This window comes from Rana temporaria, chromosome 10 (genome assembly GCF_905171775.1).
Source record: "Rana temporaria chromosome 10, aRanTem1.1, whole genome shotgun sequence".
Taxonomy (NCBI): Eukaryota; Metazoa; Chordata; class Amphibia; order Anura; family Ranidae; genus Rana; species Rana temporaria.
Genome location: NC_053498.1, coordinates 88,059,955 through 88,082,343, shown reverse-complemented (window position 1 = coordinate 88,082,343; position 22,389 = coordinate 88,059,955). Strand labels below are relative to the sequence as shown.

The 22,389-nt window shown below is 40.2% G+C and overlaps 1 protein-coding gene across 1 annotated transcript in view; it reads left to right on the top strand.

The window, feature by feature from the left end:
• PRKCG (protein kinase C gamma) overlaps positions 1–19,764 on the top strand; it is a 462,939-nt gene extending 443,175 nt beyond the window's left edge. The window contains exons 13-18 of the mRNA XM_040325670.1: positions 693–755; positions 4,698–4,836; positions 7,287–7,367; positions 10,554–10,661; positions 11,005–11,145; positions 18,619–19,764. Of these exons, the coding sequence (XP_040181604.1) occupies positions 693–755; positions 4,698–4,836; positions 7,287–7,367; positions 10,554–10,661; positions 11,005–11,145; positions 18,619–18,798 (712 nt within the window). The 3' untranslated portion in view covers positions 18,799–19,764. The remainder of the gene's footprint in view (positions 1–692; positions 756–4,697; positions 4,837–7,286; positions 7,368–10,553; positions 10,662–11,004; positions 11,146–18,618) is intronic.
• Positions 19,765–22,389: the final 2,625 nt, after the last annotated feature.

The window sequence follows — 22,389 nt, the reverse complement described above, 5'->3', positions numbered from 1 at the left end:
AGGGTCTTAGACGCTGCCTGACACAAGATGACCATCAGAGTCACATGGGAAGCCAGCATTCAATTAAATGCTGCCTCTTTGTGACCAAGGAAATCATAGAGGAACTAGATTCCTCTCGACTTCTTCTTCCACCTGCATTGTCGCTGTGGATGATTGCCAACTGCCTACAGAATCAATATCACAAACATATACATATTATGGCAAACAGTTACTGGACCTCTAGCCATCACATCAACAACTATATGGCCAAATATATGTGGACACCGTCCACATTAAGTTCAGGAGTGCAGCAGCATACAAAGACATTTTAGACAATTGTGCACCTTGTCGAAAAAGTTTGGGTAAGAACTGTTCCACCATGACTGTGCCCATGTGCACATAGCAAGCTTCAAAAAGACAAATGCAAAGAAGACCTCCATAAGCCTGTACAGAACCCTGACCTCAACCCTACTGAACACCATTGAGATTAATTGGAATGCTGACTGTGAATCAGGTCTTCCCATCCAACATCAGTATATGAACTCTCAAATACATTGACTAAATAAGAACATATTCCTACAGACACCCCCTGACATCTTGGAGAAAGGAAAGCCTTCCCAGAAAAGTGGAGGCTGTTGAGATAAGAGGGGGGGGGGGGATGGAGTCAGATCCATGTTACATTCATGTTCTTCACTATTCTTGTTTTTATGTAGGTTTTATGCTGCTGAGATTGCCATTGGTCTCTTTTTCCTCCACAACAAGGGAATCATCTACAGGTATGTCCTAAGTACTATAATATAATATAGGGATATATTACTGATTAGGGTCCCTCAAATTTATATCAGATTCCCAACATGAAAAAACGGACACATACAAGGATATGTAAACAAAATAACAAATCCAACTTTTTTTCAGACAAAAAAATTCGAAAAATGCATCTAACAAAAAAATAAAATAATAATAAATGACAAGCATGGCTAATATTATATATCAACCTTATAGTAAATTTCTTCAATGTAAAATCTTATTAGCCAAATTCATATTTTTTAGTCCACTACGATCATCTCAAAATGATTGTAAATCATGTTTTACTTACCTGCTCTGTGTAAAGGTTTTGCACAGAGCAGCCCCGGTCCTCCTCTTCTAGGGTACCCAGCTGGTGCTTCTGGCTCCTCCCTCTGCAAAGGTCCCACCATAGCAAGCCACTTGATGTGGGGGCACCTGTGCATGCTCGCTCCTGAGCGTGACTCAGAATCGTCCCCGTCGCAAAAGACTCCCATTGCTTTGCCTGAGCCAAAAAGGAGGAAGAATACCAAAAGAGCCACTAAGCCTATAAGAGGGAGCTGGGGAGGGGGACTGCACGCCATTTATTTATCTTTTTTAATTAATGCAGAGAATGCCTTTAGAACAACTTCAACTGCAATAAAGGAGGTATGATTCCACATGCATGCTTTGAAAAACTACTGCACCAGTATTTTTCCCTACAGTTAGCATACGTAAGGGTTTATGACCCCTTTTAACACTATGGTACCAAAAATGTCCAGATGCTCTGTTATGCAGATATTTCCAGGGTCATTTGGATTGTATGTGTTCTCTTGCCCTTGCTGCCTCACTATTGGACCAGTATTTCGATAAGTGAACGGGCACAATATTGCTATGGAGCACAGCAGTGGCAAAGTCCCTCAACATCAAGTCTACTATCCAAAACAGCATCTTATAAGGAAGTATGCTAATTCCTGATTTATTGATTTGATAAATATCAGGAATTCTCTCTTAAACCAGGAGTAAAGTGTTAGGTGGTCCTTTGGACCACTTTACCAGTTTACTTCTTTTTCATCCAGGTTTTGACTTGATCCATTTTGACAAATGGATTTACTCATTCCTAATATTGAACATTCATTTAAAATTTTTAAGGGTTCATAACTTGATTGGATACGTTACAGTTAAAGCGGAGTTCTGCCAATTATTATTATTTTTATTTTTTTTAAGTCAGCAGCTACAAATACTGCAGCTGCTGACTTTTTAAATAAGGAGACACTTACCTGTCCAGGGTGCCCGCGATGTCAGCACCCCAAGCTGACCTATCACTCGGCTCTCGGGTGCTGCCGACGCCATCTTCGGTATGGGGATCACTACTGCGCATGCGTTACTCGCACTGCGTGATCCCACTGGTCCCTGCTGTCTTCTGAAACCTGTGTGTCTCCCAGAAGACAGTAAGGGGACATAGAAGGCACCGGAAGAGGTGTAGACACCCGCTGGTGGATCGGATATCTATGCCCGGAAGCTGGAGCAAAATACCTGTATTACACAGGTAACTGCTCCCCCCTCCCCCCTGAAAGGTGCCAAATGAAATACTGGAGGGGGAGGGTTCCGAAAAGCGGAAGTTCAATTTTTGGGCAGAACTCTGCTTTAAACTGGAGAATCAATTTAAAGTGAGTGTTTGGTAAATTATTTTTCAGTTAAAGGGCCAGTTCAAACCACATGCAGTCCATTGCGTTTTTTTTTTTCCGTATCAAAAATGCATGGAAAGTAGATTATAGTAAAACCTTGGTTTGCGAGCATAATTAGTTTCAGAAGCATGCTTGTAATCCAAAGCACTTGTATATCAAAGCATTTTTTTTACAGGGTATAAAAGAGAAGAGAGGCACCTCTAAGTGTAGCAATAAGTTGCTAAATGTTGTACCTTCATTAACCTCCCTGGCGGTATGATTCTTTCAGAAAAAACATGCTGAAAGCGGTACCATTATTTGCAAGGAAATTTGGCGTTTTATACTGTAGGCCTGTAATTCTTAGGAATAACTCACTTAAATCTGACCAAACCAGAGTCTAATAGGCATCCCGGGTATGAAATTTTTTTAAAAACAAAATTATAAATTATAATATAAATAATTATAAATATAACAAATAATAATATAATTCTAATAAAAATTATTCAATAATGTAATCAACTCAAAATCACTGAAATTTGCTCAGTTGCAGAATTGTTGCTGTCATTACTTTTATTTTTTTATGACGAATTTCCCCACAAATCGCTATCGCACAATTCTGCAAGTGATTATAATTTATTATCGCTGTTTTCTAGCTGATCTAAAACCATTTTTGACATAAAGGGACACTTTTGGTTGCTATGGACAATCTACAGTTTGCAGGCAGAAAAAGGTTTTTATTATATAAAAGAACATGCATGACACTGGGCAGACCACTAGGGACAAGGGGGGTGTGTATTTTTTACATACAGTACTGTAATCTATAAGATTACAGTATACTGTGTATGTATTGTTTGTTTACGTTTTTGAATTTGGCGCCGTTCTCCGCTCCCGTGCGTCGTAACGTCGCAGGAAACGGAGATCGGCGGCACACAGAGGCACTGTGTGAATCGAGCGAGGTCCCACTCGCTCACACAGCGCGGTGACATCGCTGGATCCAGGAGAAGGTAAGCCAGCGTGCGCTGCAGGCTCTGCACAGCCACCCCGAGTGTGACTCGGGGTTACCGATCTTAGCCAAAAAAATCAACCGCCAGGAGGGTTAAATGTGACCAAATTGCTACACTTAGGCCTTGTACACACGACCGAGAATCTCGTCATAAAAGAAACGTCGTTTTCCTCGACGAGGTTCTTGTCAAGCTTTCTTTGCATACACACTGACAAAATCTCGTCGTTCTCAAACGCGGTGACGTACAACTTGTACAACGGCACTATAAAGGGGAAGTTTGATTCCACTGGCGCCACCCTTGGGGCTGCTTTTGCTAATCTCATGTTACTGCGTGTTAAGTAAAAGTTTGGTGAGAGACGATTCAAGCTTTTCAGGCTGTTACAGCGTGACGAATGTGCCATCTCCATTACGAATGCTACTTTTTCCTGAAGGTGCGCTCCCGTCTCATACTTTATTCTGAGCATGCGTGGGTTTCTAAGCATACACACGAACATGTTTCTCGTCGTAAACCAGCCCAACGAGAAACACGATGAGGAAATTGAGACTCCCGACGAGAAAAAAGAGAGCATGTTCTCTTTTTTTCTCGTCGAGATACACAACAGTTTTCTCGACGAAAAACATACACACGTTTGTGTATGAGGCTCCTCCTCTTCTTTTTTTATACTCAGTTGTGACATGACGCTACTCTTATATCAAGACATCACTTGTATATCAAGGCAAAATGTATTAAAACATTTTGCTTGTCTTGCAAAACGCTCTCAAACCAAGTTACTCTCAAACCAAGGTTTTACTGTATATGCTTTCCAATGGCATAGTTCACATCACTGCGGTCAATCCCAGGGCATTCCAGTTCTGGAAAAAAAAAGTAGAACATGCTGAATTTTTCCTGCAATGGACCGTACTGGAAAGCAGTAAAACACATCAAAAATGCATCAAAAACTTACCGACTCCAGTACAGTCAAAATCGTATTAGAAATGTGCACAGAGAAATGCATCTGGAACAGTTCTGGAATACATTTTTCTAGTGTGAACCTGCGCTACAGTATATTTCAAGTGTAATTTGTGTGTATGTGTTTTGTTTCTATTGTAATTTCTATTGTAATGATTCACTACTGTACTCTGATAGTGATGTGAATTTATTCAGTTTCTTGTAAATATTAAAAGGTTGCTATGTGTTTTTGTAGAGATCCGTGACACACTGCTCTTCTGTGTTCTGTTAGTACAGTATAGTTGTAGTATTCTAGTCCTCTGTTCTCGTCTTGCTCATACTGCCTTTCTGTACACAGGGACCTGAAGCTGGACAATGTTATGCTGGATGCTGAGGGACACATAAAAATCACTGACTTTGGAATGTGTAAAGAGAACATTTTTAGCGGATCTACTACTCGCACCTTCTGTGGAACGCCAGACTACATCGCTCCAGAGGTAGTGCACCTTTTCTCCACCATACTCACATTAACCTGTAACATGAGGACCTTTGTAATTTCAACACAAATTTTAACTAAATCAAAGTATTTGCTGTGATTTTAAGAGGGATGAATGAGATATATATATATATATATATATATATATATATATATATATATATATATATATATATATATATATATATATATATATATATATATATATATATATATATATATATATATATATATATATATATATATATATACCAGTGTATGTATGTGTGTATGTATGTATGTATATATATATATATATATATATATATATATATATATATATATATATATATATATATATATATATATATATATATATACCAGTGTATGTGTGTGTGTATGTATGTATGTATATATATATATATATATATATATATATATATATATATATATATATATATATATATATATAACATTATTTTTACTTTGTTAATGTTCACTGTATCATATTGTGGACTTAAATATGAACATTTTGTCCAATCAAGGCTCTGGCAGTGATCTGTGCCCTAATTGGCAAAGCCTTGTACCTGATGTTCTTTGACAATGCATACTTGTCTTGAATTAAACTTCTGCATCATGCAGAAGCAATCAAAGATTGAAAATTGTGGCCATTTATGCCATCCTAAAAATATGCGTAACACTACTTTTCTCCCATCCTACACCCAAGAAAAGATAAAGCTGATGAACAGGTACATTTTCAAGGCTGTAACTTATTTATTTCCTGGGAACATCACAGGAAAGTACTAGTGTAAATTGTGGTTTGAATTTTAATGATTACTTAAAATGTTTGTAAACCTTAAAAATGAACTTCTCTTGTGTGTTCCCTTTTGGTCTGTTAAATATATCATAGAGCTGTACGATTTTGGATAAAATGAGAATTACGATTTTTTTTTGCTTAGAATAAAGATCACGATTCCCTCACAATTCTTGATGTAGCATCATCTTTCACATTATGCAAAAAAATAATAATTGGACTAACTTTACAGTTTTTTTTGTTTAATTCATTGAAGTATATTTTTTCCTAAAAAAATTGCCTTTGAAAGACCGCTGTGCAAATACAGTGTGACATAAAATATTGCAATGATCTCCATTTTATTCTCTAGGGTTTCTGCTAAATATATATATAATATGTTTGGGGGTTCTAAGTAACTTTCTAGCAAAAAAGTACTGATTTTAACTTGTAAGCAACAAGTGTAACAAAAGGTTTAGTCATTAAGTTTTTAAACTGACCTAATTTACAGACGGAAGTTCATTCCTTTGATCTAAAAGAACCAAGCGATACATTGGGGTTGATTTACTAAAGACGAATAGCAGTTGCATTCTGCAAGTATAGTTGCTCCAGAGCTTAGTAAATGAGGTGAAGCTTCACTTTGCAAAGAATACCCAATCGCGTGCAAGGAAATTAAAAAAAAATGCATTTTTGCTTGCACATGATTGGAAGATGGAAGTAAGAACAGCTTCTTCTCATTTACTAAGCTCTGGAGCAATTGCACTTGCAGAGTGCACCGTCTATTTGCCTTTAGTAAATTATCCCCATTGTTTCTCTTTATCGCTGTTGACGAACATTTGCCAGCTGATTTTTTTTTTTCTTTAGACAGCTCTGCTCGGCGATTCATAGTAAACATACCATAAATCGGGCAGATGCTGTATTTAGATCCTGAGGGGAGTTGAATCTTGATAACAATTTTTTAACGATTAATCGTACAGCTCTAATATACCATTGAAATTGTTTTGATATATATGTATGTATGTATGTATGTATGTATGTATGTATGTATGTGTGTGTACAATAAATAAAAAAAATGCACATTGGATATGTCAGAAAAGAAAAAAAATGTCCTACATCCTTTTCACACTTCTGTGTTATCTCAAAGAGCCTGACTAAGCCTCCTAGTTCTTATGATTGACTACAGATAAATTAGTGCTTATGTTGTGGATGTCAGTACTTAAGCAAAAAAATAATAATTGGGTAGGGCTGATACTATTCAGATCACTGAAATGCTGCCTGTTAGCACACAACCAGAGTTAAAGAAATTGCATTTCTCGTGCAGAAATGTAATTGAAGGGTCTTTAAAGTGATAAAAAACAGCAAATGTATATGTATTGCACATATGTACTACATAGTTTTTTTTTTTCTTTTTTCTTTTTTTTCCAATTATCTTCCAATCATGTGCAAGCAAAAATGCATTTTTTTTTTATTATTTCCTTGCACGCGATTTTATTTTGTATTTTGTCCCGACATACACAATCCAGTAGGTTTATGAATGGTGTTGAGCCTCTCACAAGTAAATATTCACTGGAGATTCAAAAGAAAATATTCACTGAAAAAAAAGGACAAAGTGAGGCAAGATAATGTATGTGGTTTTAATATTTTGGGGCATTTCTTTATTACTACGTTTATATTCCTTTCAGATTATCGCATATCAGCCTTATGGGAAATCTGTTGACTGGTGGTCCTATGGAGTCTTGCTCTATGAAATGCTTGCAGGACAGGTAAATCTTTTGATTCATCAAGTTGTTAAGATGTGTATGACATGCCACACATGTATGATAACATTAGAAGAGAGGCCTTGAAGTAGGGCTAAAGCTTTTTTGGGACATAGGAATGCACTTTGTTCTGCACCACTGTGACTCGTATGTAACCGACAGCAGACTAAAGCCTGCTATTGGCTGACAGTACTCAGATGCATGACTAGCGTCTGGCTCAGCCTCTCAGCCGCTGAAAACCTGAGCCAGCCACTCCCACCCCCTCCACAGCCTTGTGTTTCAGTGAGCACTGGAGGGGCAGAGCAGAGTGCTGGCAGTGATGACTGAGGTCTGCTTTTGCTCACTGAAGACTATTACCCAGATTCAGGTAGAGTTAAGCCAGCGTATCAGTAGATACGCCGTCGTAACTCTGAATCTGCGCCGTCGTATATTTAAGTGTATTCTCAAATTGAGATGCACTTAAATCTAGCTAAGATACGACCGCCGGCGCCGTCGTATCTTAGCTGTCTATTTACGCCGGCTGCTAGGGGCGTGTACGCTGATTTACGCCTAGAATGCGTAAATCAGCGAGATACGCCTATTCACGAACATACGCTTGCCCTTCGCATGCCCCGTTCGTTCAAAACATCAATCACGTCGGGTCACGATTCATTAGCATAAAACACGCCCACCTCTTCACAATTTGTATTAGGCGTGCTTAGGCCGGCACATTTACGCTATGCCGCCGTAACTTAGGACGCAAGTGCTTCGTGAATACAGCACTTGCCTCTCTTATATGAGATACGCTACGCCTGCCTAATGTTAGGCACGTGTACCTGAATCCAGCTATATGTTCTCGATGTAGAGGTGGTGGAGGACAGATAAGCATTGGACTGATGCTGCATCCACCTAGGGGAGTATGAATGTATTTATTTATTTTTTTAAATCCCACACTTATCTTTTAACCTCCCTGGCAGTATTCCTGAGTGTGGCTCGGAGCTAAATTTCAGTACCATTAGCGGTAACCCCGAGCCACACTCGGCATTGCATCTCAGGATCCTGGTGCAGTGTACTTACCTTGTCCCCAGGATCCTGTGATGTCCTCCCACTGTTTGTGGGCTCTGTCCTCCACCTGATACCTCTGTGTGCCAGGCACCATTCCCTGCAAGCTGTGTGACTCATGGGGCGGATCCCGGTGGCAAATTCAAAAAGTACTAAATTCATAACACAGTACACTGTAATCTTTCAGATTACATTACTGTATCAAATCATTCCACATCCAGTGGCGATGCATCCATAAAGGGTACAGGAGCACTGCCTCCTCTCCTGCACCGCTCTACCATCATAGATGGATTCATGCATCGCTGCTGACACCCCCTAGGCCGCTAAAAAGGTGAACAACGGGTGTCATGCTGGGCGTTCGCTGTTCACTCAACAAAGGAATTCGCTTTGCTAACACTGAACCGCCTCTCAGCCAATCAGGTTGCTAGGTCTGTTACCGGTCACCTGATTGGCTGAAACGTCAGGCGCTGTGATTTAATGCCTGAGAGAGGACGGAAGAAGACATGGAGGACGTGCAGAAGACTGCCGCTGACCCGCTGCGAGACTGGTAAGTGCGGGCAGCATCGGATGGGGCACAGTAGCGGCAATTCATGGGCACACTGGCAGAATCTGATAGGGCACAGTAGCAGCAATTAATGGGCACACTGGCAGCATCTGATGGGGCACAGTGGCGGCAATTAATGGGCACACTGGCAGCATCTGATGGGGCACAGTGACGGCAATTGATAGGCACACTGGCAGCATTTGATGGGGCACACTGGCGGCAATGGGGCACACTGCCACCACATGTGCAGCAGAGATTCATGTTCACCACAGTGTCTCCAGCAAAGTGGGGAGTAGGAGGGGGAGAACTTTGATAGTATTGGAGTGTAGTACCATCGATAAACAAGTTTCAGTTAGGATTTTCAGTGTGTAGTACATCTTGAATGTTTAAGAGCATTGTTGGTGGCGTTGAACCATTGTAGAGCCTGAAACTTTGGGAATGGTCTTTTTCCCACAACATCATAGAGTGAGATTTTTCCTTGGATGTGATTCCTTTTTGGTTAGAGGAGTAGTCTTGGATAAAGGAGAGAAGATCTTTTGGAATTTTGATCTCCTCCTTACGTATGGAGTCAATAACGTGTCTGGTACTGAGGTGTTTGTAAAGTTCCTTGTGTGGAAGATTGAAACGCGATAGTAAATCTGAATATGACATTAGTGTTGCTCCGTCACAAAGGTGACCAATGGTCGAGATTCCTGAATCCACACAATTGCTGAGGGAGAGGTCTTTAGTGAAGAGTTCCAGGGAGCAGAGAGGAAGAGGGCTGTAGTTTGAAGAGGTATGTCGAAATTGTAAGGATACACAAAAAATTCAGGATTTTGCAGCGGCTTTCATGGTTAGGTAGTTGTGATGGTGGTGCAGGAACTCCCAATAAAAGTGCTCCTAACAGCCCTTTTAACGGGCGGCCCAATATTGCTTGTTCAATATATACCCACTGTTTGCCAGACAGTGGGTGCCACCATGTGTTAACTTGGTCAAGAATGACTGCGTGTTAATAGAATTTTAAGTTGGACACTCCCATTCAAGTTGAGGATTTAGGTGTGTGTATAAGATCTTATTTCCGGAGCGGGGGGGGGGGGGTATGTAGTTTTCCCCAAATAAAGAGGTTCAGAGTGGAATACAGACTGAAGTTAAGATATAGTTTGTGGAATAGGCAGTGTTCTGAAATAGTATAGGATCGTTGGTAATAGCGACATCTTAGTAACTGCTGATCTACCTGCCCAAGAGTCTTGAAATTTAGAGTAAGATCTTGTTTGTTGCCATATGTTGCTAAGAAAAGAGACTCATAATTGGACTTGAAGAGTGAGGAACTAGGGAAGATTATTTTAATACCCATATACTATATAGATGAATGTGGGGCCCAGGAGAAGCCAAATGACAGTGTCTGATCTTTCAATTAGTTAGAGTGCTACAGGGAGCATCTGTGATTTGGAGATGTTCACTTTATACAGGGAAAGTTGACCAAATTCCTGAATTAGCATGGTATCTGCTGGGAGGGAAGATGTAGGGTTAGTTAGTGAAAGCATCACATCATCTGCATATAGACTGTGTTATGTATGTTTTAAAAACATGATTACAAATCTGTCTTCCTTTCCCCTGTGTCTCAACAGCCTCCGTTTGATGGTGAAGACGAAGATGAACTTTTCCAGTCCATTATGGAGCAGACTGTATCTTATCCCAAATCTATGTCCAGAGAGGCTGTCTCCATATGCAAAGGGGTAACAAAGCTAATACTGTCCTAAGCTGTATGTACCTGTATGCAGTAGAGCTGTGGAGGTAACCAGAGCATGCATGTGGCCCTCCAGTGCAATTAAAGCTGTGGTAAGAACTTCCAAAAACTCTGCATTGTTCCATTTTACTGGACATACTTTGCACAGCTCTCGTGTTTACCAGCCAACTTCTGAGTTAGCAGGGATGGGAAGACTTCTAAAAAAAGGAGCTGATATGATTAGTTTTTTTTCTCCATCTAAGACTACACAGTCCATAGGGTGACAACACTGCTGTAATTTTCCTACAGCATAAAGAGTATAACTGTCCTGTCTAATATTCTTTCTTCACCAGCTGCTTACAAAACATCCACTGAAACGCCTTGGATCTGGCTGTGATGGGGAACGTGATATACGTGACCATGCCTTTTTCCGCTGGATAGACTGGGAGCGTTTAGAACGTCTGGAAATCCAACCACCTTTCAAGCCTCGCCCTGTGAGTGTTCATATTTGTAGTATAAGGTGGAAGGTTTACTCATTCAGTTTAGTTATATTTTTTACTTATTTATTACTTACTAAAGCAACAACTATTGAATATAAAGGTGATAACTAAGCTTTGTATGTCTACCTTCTTATTTGATCTTCTTGCACATTTTCACTTTTAAGCAAGACTAATTAAACTTTTAACATTGATTTTACCTCTGCAGTTTATTCCCAGGGGGCTTGGATGGGGGATATAACCCCCCATCACTACCTCACACCTGCTCAGTAATGCCTCGTACACACGATCAGAATTTCCGTTGGAAAAAGTCAGACAGACTTTTTCCATCGGAAGTTCCAACCGTGTGTATGCCCACCAGAGTTTTTCTATTCGGACATTTCGAGGAATTCCGTCTGAGTTTACGTAGAAAATATGTTCTCTTTTTTCCTCTCTTTTGTGATGTTGGTCGGGCTAAAGCCCAATCGTGTGTACAGGGCATTAGTGTCCTCGGGAGAGTGGATGTGTTTTCTTTAGCTGTGCTGTTTTACTGCTTATTTGGAAGATTTTGTACTATCAACAGCTACTTGTAGATTCAGGCTGGATAATGAAATTCTGGAAACCTTCCCAGTCAGCCAATGAGCTCAGATTTTCCTTTTTCACTTAGTATATTGGCGTTCCTTCTGTGACAGCTGCACATTATTTTGAATATTGGAAAGACGACAGCTCCACAAAGTTTGGACAAGTCCAGTAAGGCCCCGTACACACGAGAGGATATCCGCTGGAAACGGTCCGCCGGACCGTTTCCAGCGGATAAATCCTCTGGCGGATTTGCATCTGATGGTTGTACAAACCATCAGATCGAAATCCGCGCGGAATACATCCGCGGTGACGTATCGCGCTGTCGCCGCAACGATCGCGACGCTGGAAGGTAAATACTTCCACGCATGCATCGAATCATTACGACGCATGCGAGGGAGGGGAGCGAACGGACTGATCCGGTGAGTCTGTACAGATGACCGGATCAGTCTGCTGGACTGTATTCCAGCGGATAGATTTCTTAGCATGCTAAGAAATTTTTATCTGCTGGGAATCCGTCGGCTGGATTTTTATCCACCGGGAAATGTCCGCTCGGATGTACACATGACCGGATCTATCTGCTGGAACTGATCCGGGGATCAATCCCAGCGGATTGATCCGGTCGTCTGTACGAGGCCTAAGAGCTGTATTCGTCATGACATGTAAATAAAATCAGCATGTCAGTTTGGCAGCCTGATTCTTGGTGTTCTTATTATGATGGACAGCTGTCCAGTGCAGACTAAAACTCACTGCCAACATACAAGCCCTGATGAAGGGAGAATTTTTGAACCTCCTTTCAATCATAGAGCAATTGTTGACTAAGGCAGGTCATAGATTATGTGATTACTCGATTTCCCCCAGTAACACAGTGTTGATGGGGGTATCCCTCCCGTAGCATTATTGTATACTGCCAGCGGAGAGTCTTTCCTGCCAGCAGAACATAATGATATATTTTGCCGGCTATAGCTGGCAGTACTAATCATTAGAGGAAGAACCCCACAAGCTGGTTGTACACAAATCCATGGGCTGATGGGATCCAAGAAGTCTCCAACGTGAAGAGAGAGATAATAACTGACTGAATAATCCAACACATTTGAGGACTTAGAAAAGGGTTGGGGGCCTTTAAAAACAAAATATAATAAAAGAATTGCAAACAGGTTCTAAATCAAACCTTGAAACTATTTGGTTAGGGGAACAGGAACAATGACTGTCTTAAGATAGCCATACATGAATCAAAATTCTTCCTTCAGTTGGAGATTAGATCAAACCTTGTCCCTCGTACCTTCCGGGGTCTGCCCTGTCTGTTTCTTTTTATGAGCCATATCTTCAGTTAATATAATTTGTAGTTATCAACTTTGTCCTGTAGGGAGCCTCATTTGTACTTTCTTGAGACCAATGGCCCTTCTTTTTACCTAAATGGGTTTTGGCTTTTCACCACATTTTTGTCCTTTTTTTTTCACACAAATAGAGCTTTATTTTGGTGGTATTTAACCACTGCATTTTTTTTGCGCTATAAAAGAAAAAAAGACTGAAAATTCTGTAAAAAAATATAATTGTTCTTTGTTTCTGTTATACAATTTTGCAATTTAGTAATTCTTTTTCATAAATGTTGGCCAAAATTTATACTGATACATACCGTATCTTTGGTAAAAAAAGAACCCAAATTGGTGTACAGTAAAACCTTGGTTTGCGAGCATAATTTGTTCCAGAAACATGCTTGTAATCCAAAGCACTTGTATATCAAAGCATTTTCTTTACAGGATATAAAAGAGAAGAGACACCTCTAAGTGTAGCAATAAGTTGCTAAATGTTGTACCTTCATTAAATTTAACCATATTGCTACACTTAGAGGCTCCTCTGTTCTTTTTTATACTCAGCTGTGAGTCGTAACATGAAAACATTTTGCTTGTCTTGCAAAACACTCTGAAACCAAGTTACTCTCAAACCAAGGTTTTACTGTATATCATTTGGTCTTTGTAAAAGTTATAGAGTCCACAAGCTATGGTGCCAATCTCTGAAAATTGATCACACCTGACGTACTGACGAACTATTTCATTTCTTGAGACCCTAACATGCCAGGAAAGTACAAATACCCCCAAATGACCCCTTTTTTGGAAAGTAGACAGTCCAAGGTATTTAGAAAGATGCATGGTGAGTTTTTTGAAGTTGTAATGATTTCCCCAAATTCTTTGCAAAATCAAGATTTTTTTTTTCTTTTTTCACAAAATTGTCATTATCAGGTTACTTCTCGGGCACAGCATATGTATACCACAAATCACACCCCAAAACACAATCTGCTATTCCTCCCGAGTATGGCGATACCACATGTGTGAGACTTTTACACAGCGTGGCCACATACAGAGGCCCAACATGCAGGGAGCACCTTCAGGTGTTCTAGGAGCATATATTACACATCCAATTTCCTGACTACCAGGACAATGAAAAATCCTCCAAAAATTACCCCATTTTGGAAAGTAAACACACCAACGTATAATCTATGAGGCATAATGAGTCTTTTGAACATGTCATTTTTTTCTACACATTTTTGGAACATGTGGAAAGAAAATTAAAACGCATTTTTTTTTTTTTTTTTTTTACACAAAGTTGACAATTCATACAATATTTCTAACACATAGCATGTACATTTCAAAAATGAATTTTAAAGGGTGTGACTCTCCCCAGCGGGGTCTCAGATTACAATTAAAACCTGAAAGAGGGTTAACACTTTCACATGTGGAGGTTGTCGATTTATCCAGGTCATGTGTACAGGGCCAATCATCCACAGCTAACCCTGGACAACAAAGATTTTCCTCCCTAAACACTTTTGGGTGTATCTTGTAGATTTTTGGTAGCTAATCATGAAAAGAACCTGTAATTTAACACATACCGTCTTTTGGAAATCTTCTGTTTTTGTAATTTCTTCTTCTATATATGTTAGATTTATTAATTATTGCTTGCCTTATAAGATGCTTTATGTAGCTCATGCATGTCCAGGCATGCACTCAGGGCATATTGCATACAATTTGTGGGACTTGAAAAGTTTGGGCATGCCTAGGTTGCATGGATGCTGCCTGCAAAAGCTATGAAAGCAGCTCCCATGCACAGATGCTACTTGTTTCGTTGATATCAGTTTCATTGTGTCTTGATATAATTGTTTCAAAGCAAAGCTTTGCCTATGTACATGTAATTAGACCTCAAAAGACACACCATGACTGGACTTCAGAAACAAGTACATTGGTTATAAGATTGGTAATCAAGACAAGGCCTGGGTTCCTCACATTTGTTGTGCAATCTCACAGCGTGGTTTAGAGGAACTCGGAAGTCAATGCCGTTTAATGCCCTGATGATATAGCGAGAACAGAATGATCACACGACAGACTGCTACTTCTACATAGAACTGTTGTTGAATATGCAGTACACAAAGGATATCTGTGGAGATCCAAAAGTAGTAGCTCTACTGCTTGGAATGCAGCTCGGATATAACAAGTACCATTTTTATATATGTGAATTGGACAGCCATTCACATTACCTTAAAAAGAAATGGCCACTCCTAGAATCTAGTTTCAGGACAGAAATATGTGACACACGAACCTCTTGCTGGTCTAAAAAAAATTGTCTCAAGTTCACATAAAACGTTGGCTGATGAAAAATTCTGTGAACAATGAACAAGGAAGGTGAAGGTTTTTGTTATTTGAGACAGATATTTCCAAGAATAACTGATGCCAAAATGAGGGAAGTTATTTTGTTGGTCCACAGATCTGATAAATGTAACCAATGACAAACGGTTTGAAGATCTGTTAGTGTGGTCAGAGAAATTCACCTGAAAAGTCATTGTGAATTTTCATGGCAACTGCAGAGTGCCAAACTCCATTGAGCTAGTTAGTAGACAAACCTTTTACAGCATATAACACCATGAAGTGCATTATGCCACCTAAGATTAATTTCCTGCATATACACTTGGAGTTCTTTCCCAAAAATCAAGTTGCAGTCAGTGAAGAACATGGTGAAAATTTTCACCGGGTCTTTGTGACATTGGAAACATTTTAAACGGTATCGGGGCAACTGGAATTCACCAATGCTGGTTGACTATTGTCGGACAATGCAGCGAGGAGCACCGGAGTGTACAAGTAAAATCAAAAGCAAAACACTTTTAGTAATGTTGAATTCCACCTGCAGCTAATCACAACCCTGCTGTGTCTCCCATGTGTGATCACAAACAACCCAATTCACAAGTGTGAATGAGGCCTTTTGCTCACATAGGGCAACAACCCAAATTTTGATTCTGCCCTTCCCGTAGTTGTCTCCTGAGGCCTCGTACACACGACCAGACATGTCCGATGAAAACGGTCCGCGGACATGTCTGCTGGGTGATTTTGGTCTGATGTGTGTACACACCATCAGACCAAATTCCCCGTGGACAGAATACGCGGTGACGTGGCGGCGATGGTGACGCGCCAACGTGCGCGAACCCGGAAGTTCAATGCTTCCACGCATGCATCGAATCACTTCGACGCATGCACGGGATTTCGGGCCAGCAGACATGTCCGATGAGTCGTACTGACCATCGTACATGTCCGATGGACAGGCTTCCAGCAGACAAGTTTCTTAGCATGCTAAGAAACTTTTGTCCGCTGGAAACCTGTCCGCTAGGCCGGAAAACTGTCCGGTAGGCCCTACACACGGTCGTACATGTCCGCGGAAACTGGTCCGACGGACCGGTTTCAGAGGACATGTTCGGTCGTGTGTACAAGGCCTGAGACATCAGCCATTCAGTATGAAAATTCAGGCACATATTTCTGTGACTTTTGTTTCCCTTCTAGTACTAAACAAGTACTGAGTAGCATGGGTTGTACAATTTAGACATAAGCATGTACCTTGCAGACCAGCTGATATCCAAACTGAATGTATTTGAAAATAAATGTGTGTATAAGTCCAACACATCCAAAATAATTGTCATCCAGTGATTTAAAAGCTTTTTCAAAATTCCTTGGGACTCCATCACCAATATAGAAAATGAGAGCCTCTTACTGGATGAACAGACCTCGACGCTTCAAAGGTCAGTTCACACACACTGTAAATGGCTTGGGATGATTGGGAATCACAGGGCACACCAACAGAGATCACAGGAATTCAGAAGCAGCCAGTTCCTCAACATGTCAGGATTTAACCAAAGAAAACAGAAAACAAGCTCCACAGTGTAAAACCATTTTTTAAAACTTTGCTTCAGATTTATTACATCTCAAAATTTCAACCAAGTCATCATCTATGCTCCTCTTAAGACCTACTGCTCTTTAGCCCCCTTTGTCACATCCTCCCATGCTCACCTCCAGAATTTCTCTAGACCCTCTCCTATACTCTTTAACTCCCTTTAAAAACCTGTACAGGTATCTCCTACTCCATATTTCTTTAAACAATTTCCTTTTATCTGAAAAATGCATTTTACTTTCTCAAACATCTCATTTCCATAGGTAATACCTTAAACCAGGGGTCTCCAAACTTTCGAAACAAATGGCCAGTTAACTGTTCTTCAAACTTTGAGAGCCAGACAGTGGTCAGTGAAAAGGTCCCGACATCACAGGGAATAAATAATGCCCCGTTGTTCGTTTAAATGGGAATAATTGTGCCTCTGGTGTCACTGAGCCCCATTGTTGGTGTCATTGAAAGAAATAGTGCCCCATCATTGGTGTCATTGGGAGGAATTGTGCTCCATCGTTGGTATAATTGAGAGGAATTGTGCCCCATCACTGATGTCATTGGGCCCCATTGTTGGTGTCATTGATAGAAACGATGCCCCAATGTTGGTGTCAATGTAAGGAATTGTTCCCCATCGTTGGTGTCATTGGGAGGAATTGAGCCCTATCGTTGGTGTCGTTGGGGGGAATTGTGCTCCATCATTGGTGTCATTGCAAGGAATTTTTCCCCATCATTGGTATAATTGAGAGGAATTGCATCCCATCATTGGTGTCAGTGGGAGGAATTATGCCCCAATGTTAGTATCAGTTGATGAAATAGTGTTCCAAGTGCCAGATAAAAGCAATTAAAGGGTCACAGTTTGGAGAACACTGCCTTAAACAACTTATATCCCCACAGTTAATACCTTTTGTATCACTTTCCCTCTTTGTTTTTTTATTGTAAGCGCTCACAAGCAGGTCTGTCCTAAGCCTCTTGTTTTGATTAATATTGTAACTGTACTGTCTTGCTTTATTTTGTAAAGTGCTGACCAAACTGTGTTTTATTAAAAATAATAAAATACATCTGGTATACAGTATTTGTGTAGTTATCTGTCTGACTGGATTCAGCTTTAAGTCTGCTGGGGGAAGAGCATATTAGTTGCAGCTTTAGGCAGATGCCAGAAAGCAGAGCTGTCTTATCTTGGGAACTTCAGTGCTGATGTTCTTTAGTTCCATGGTGTGACCAGTAAGGGTGCTGTCACCCTACTGGATATAATTTTTTTTCTGACATGGAGCCCTGGTTCACACTAGTTCAGCTGAACTTGCACGATTTCACTCCCGCTGGCAGTCCCGATTTCGGCCGTGATTTAAGAGACATCTGTGTAGGTTTCTGCACAGATGTCAACGTAAATCGCGGCCCGAAATCTCAAAACGTAGTACAGGAACTACTTTTTGAAATCGGTGCAGCGATGCAAATGCGGCGTCGCACCGATTAGGACGGTGTCATTGCCGGCAAATGCCGCCGATTTGAGATGCGATTTCACATGTGAAATCGCATCTCAAATCGAAGCAAATCGTACCCAGTGTGAACCTGGGCGGAGTCTCTAAGAGGCATATATTATCAGGCTCTAGATAAGTCACCCTAGCATTGCATATCCATAAGTATCAATTTGGATTACATTCACATTAATAGTGCAGTAAAACGAAAATTGACTTGTTTCTTGTTTTTTTTTTATTGCAGTGTGGGAAAAGCGGAGAAAATTTTGACAAATTCTTCACCCGAGCTGCTGCAGTCTTGACACCTCCTGATCAAATTGTGTTAGCTGGCATCGATCAGAGTGAATTTGCTGGGTTCACCTTCATCAATCCAGATTTCGTTCACACCAATCCACATAGCCCAGTGCCCATATCCCTGGTGTGACCTCTCCTCGTGTACCATCCTTTAGCCAGCATGGTATACTTCTTGATTATGGCTTTCTTGGCAATATATGCCCATCTTCTTTCCTCCTTCCCTCCCTGCATCTTGGAGAAGCACTCCGTGTTGTAATGTGCTGTGTGAGGGGCAAGGATGCAATAGTGAATCCATTCCTTCTGGGACCTCACACTGATCTGGCATTTCACTCTGTTCAGACCATGTGAAACGCTGATGAAGTTTTAATTGTGTGTATTTTTCCTCTGGGTTATTCAGCACCTCGAAATTTTGCGATACAGAATCAAGATTTTGCCGTGTCACCTGCATTGCAGTCTGAATTCAAAGTCACATGCAGGAACCTGGAGAATACATGCACCCATTGGTAACGTTGGACCCTAAACATGGATGTTGAGTCTACATAATGATCGCCTAGGATTTTACTTTGTTGATGTGCATCATACTTGAATTAAAACTCAAACAGACATTAAGAATTTAATGTAATTTTTGCAAACCCCCCCTCCACTCCCCGGAATGGACTACACACTGCCTGCACCCCCGCCCCAAATTGCATCTAGCACTGGCATGCATGGCCCTTTTAATATACTTGTATGTATGTGTACAATATATCTAGATGTTATCCTGTACAAGTAGACACAGGCATCCCCTTCCTCTTTGGGACATACGTCCCCCAGTTGAACATACCTGTATTATATGCCTTGATCATTTGCTTTAATGCATGGGCTGTACGAGAGCATACTGTGTATACACACTCACTAGTTTGATCAATTTCTCTGAGTCTTTCTGGACTTGGTCTACAAACAGTGGATCAGGATGTCTAAGGCAGGATAACTGGTTAGGGCTTCCATGGTTGTATTTTGATATATAACTTCAGTGTTTTCTGAACATTTTATTGTAGTGTTTTGTGTAGTTTGACTTAGTTTGCATTAAAACATGCTTATTAGGCTGAATCCAGAATGAAGTGGAAGGAATTTTCTGTTTTCTATAGTGTATAGCAACTGATTCATAACCATTTTGAGTCAAGGGAGCCGATGAAAACAATAACACAGGAGTGGATCTAAGCAGACCACATCAGAGCATCTGTAGAATTGTATGTGATATCATATTCTTCCGCTACAAGGTAGCAGACATTATGGGATATGAAACTAGTCATTAAAAGAAAACAATGGTGTGCATAATGTTATAGTGAGCCAATACGAATAGCTTATGATTTTTTTTTATTATGTCTCATCAGCTTCTTGTTCATGCTGTTCCCTTAAAACATGAGAGAAAAAAAGTCAATGCCACTAGAATGACTAACAAGGCTAATGATGGTTCGTTCATTGAACTAATTTTCTCTTTCAAGAGTTGCACTTTTTACCACGGCATAATGAAAAGCAGGATCTTTAGTAGATCTCTAATGAATAAGTTCATTGACACAGGGTACAATATGGATGATGTGGTGGTGAAATATTGCAGCAAGGAAATTCTAACGTGGGTCTTTGTAATTTAAAGTGAGACTGTCATCTATTTTAACCTCCCTGGCGGTATGATTATTTCAGAAAAAAGGTGCTGAAAGCGGTACCATTATTTGCAAGGAAATTTGGCGTATTATACTGTAGGCCTGTAATTTTTAGGAATAACTCACTTAAATCTGACCAAACAAGAGTCTAGTAGGCATCCCGGGAATGAATTTTTTTTAAAAACAAAAATTATAAATTATAATATAATAAATAATTATAATTATAACAAATAATAATATAATTATTCAATAATGTAATCAACTCAAAATCACTGAAATTTGCTCAGTTGCAGAATTGTCGCTGTCATTACTTTTATTTTTTTGACGAATTTCCCCACAAATCGCTATCGCACAATTCTGCAAGTGATTATAATTTATTATCGCTGTTTTCTAGCTGCTCTAAAACCATTTTTGACATAAAGGGACACTTTTGGTTGCTATGGACAATCTACAGTTTGTAGGCAGAAATAACAGTTTTTATTATATAAAAGTACATGCAGGGCACTGGGCAGACCACTAGGGACAAGGGGTGTGTGTATTTTTTACATACAGTACTGTAATCTATAAGATTACAGTATACTGTATGTAATGTGTTTACCTTTTTGAATTTGGCGCTGTTCTCCGCTCTCATGCGTCGTAACGTCGCAGGGAACAGTGATTGGCGGCACACAGAGACACAGAGGCACTCACACAGCGCGGTGACATCGCTGGATCCAGGGACAAGGTAAGTAAACACTGCCTGTGGATTCAGCGAGGCGAGCCCTAGTCTGACTCGGGGTTACCGATCGTAGCCCAAAAATCTCACCCCGAGTCAGACTCGGGAACACCGCCAGGGGGGTTAAATATTAAGAAGTAGATTTCTTCTAGACAACACAAGATGCCTGCTAATACTTTGACTACCTAAAAAAAAATGCTCCTCTATGTATCACTTTGAAACTAGTTTCACATTGATACTGGAGCTTGGCTTTAGGCCTAATCCATAAAGATGGGCATTTGACTTCCAATGGGGCAATAAAGCATTTCCATTTGCAGATGGCAGGGCTTAGCCCGGAAGTCTGGTTCCAGTAACAAACTGAAGTTAATTTAAAAGAGGCACACTTAGGAGGGTTTTCTAAATAGCCAAGATACTATTGTGAATATTGGGGGTTATTTACGAAAGGCAAATCCACTTCGCAATACAAGTGCAAACTTCACTTGAAATTGCACTGAAAGTGCACATGGAAGTGCATTCGCTGTAAATCTGAGGGGTAGATCTGAAATGAGGGGAAGCTCTGCTGATTTTATCATCCAATTGTGCGCAAGCTAAAATGCTGTTTTTTATTTTCCTTGCATGCCCCCCCCCCCCCCGGATCTACAGCGACTGCACTTTCAGGTGCACTTTCAGTGCAATTTAAAGTGCACTTTAAACTTGTAGTGCAAAGTGGATTTGTCTTTAGTAAATAACCCCATTGTGTTGTCTGTTGTTAGGCAGGAATTATACTGTTAAAAGCTTAAAATAGCCGATCGCCTGACTTTAAAGATGAATTCCACCCAAAACGTTTAAACTAGTTTTAAGTAATAGGCAACAAGGGCACCCGATATTTACAGCTATGCGTACAAATGCAGCCTAGTTTTGCTCACTCCCTTTGGTGAAGTTTCTTTATCAATCACTGTCCTTTGCTGTTCCTTCTGTCATTACAGTGACATCAGTGGCATCCATAGATACATTATCTGACACAGTAGCATTAGAAAGGAAGATTTCATAGTAGTAATTATTAAGACAGGACCGTGTAGCCCTTTAGTGGATTTTTATTGCAGGTGTGTACAGTATATTTTCATATACTAAGAGCTTTATTTTTCTCCTTCTAAAATTAAAACAATAGCAGCAAAAGAGACTCCAAATTAGGTCTCAAAGAATAATTCTTGTTTCCAGCTGTAGACCTTCTGAACAAAATTGTGCAAGGAGCAAAGTGCATCAAGTCAGAGTCCATTATGTCCTACTCAGGTAATTTGAATTTTGCTGGGTTGCTCTGGGTTATATCACTTTGCATCCAGTGTTTTGCTCCTTTCCTTGTCATCAAATAATGATATGCTTTTGTAAA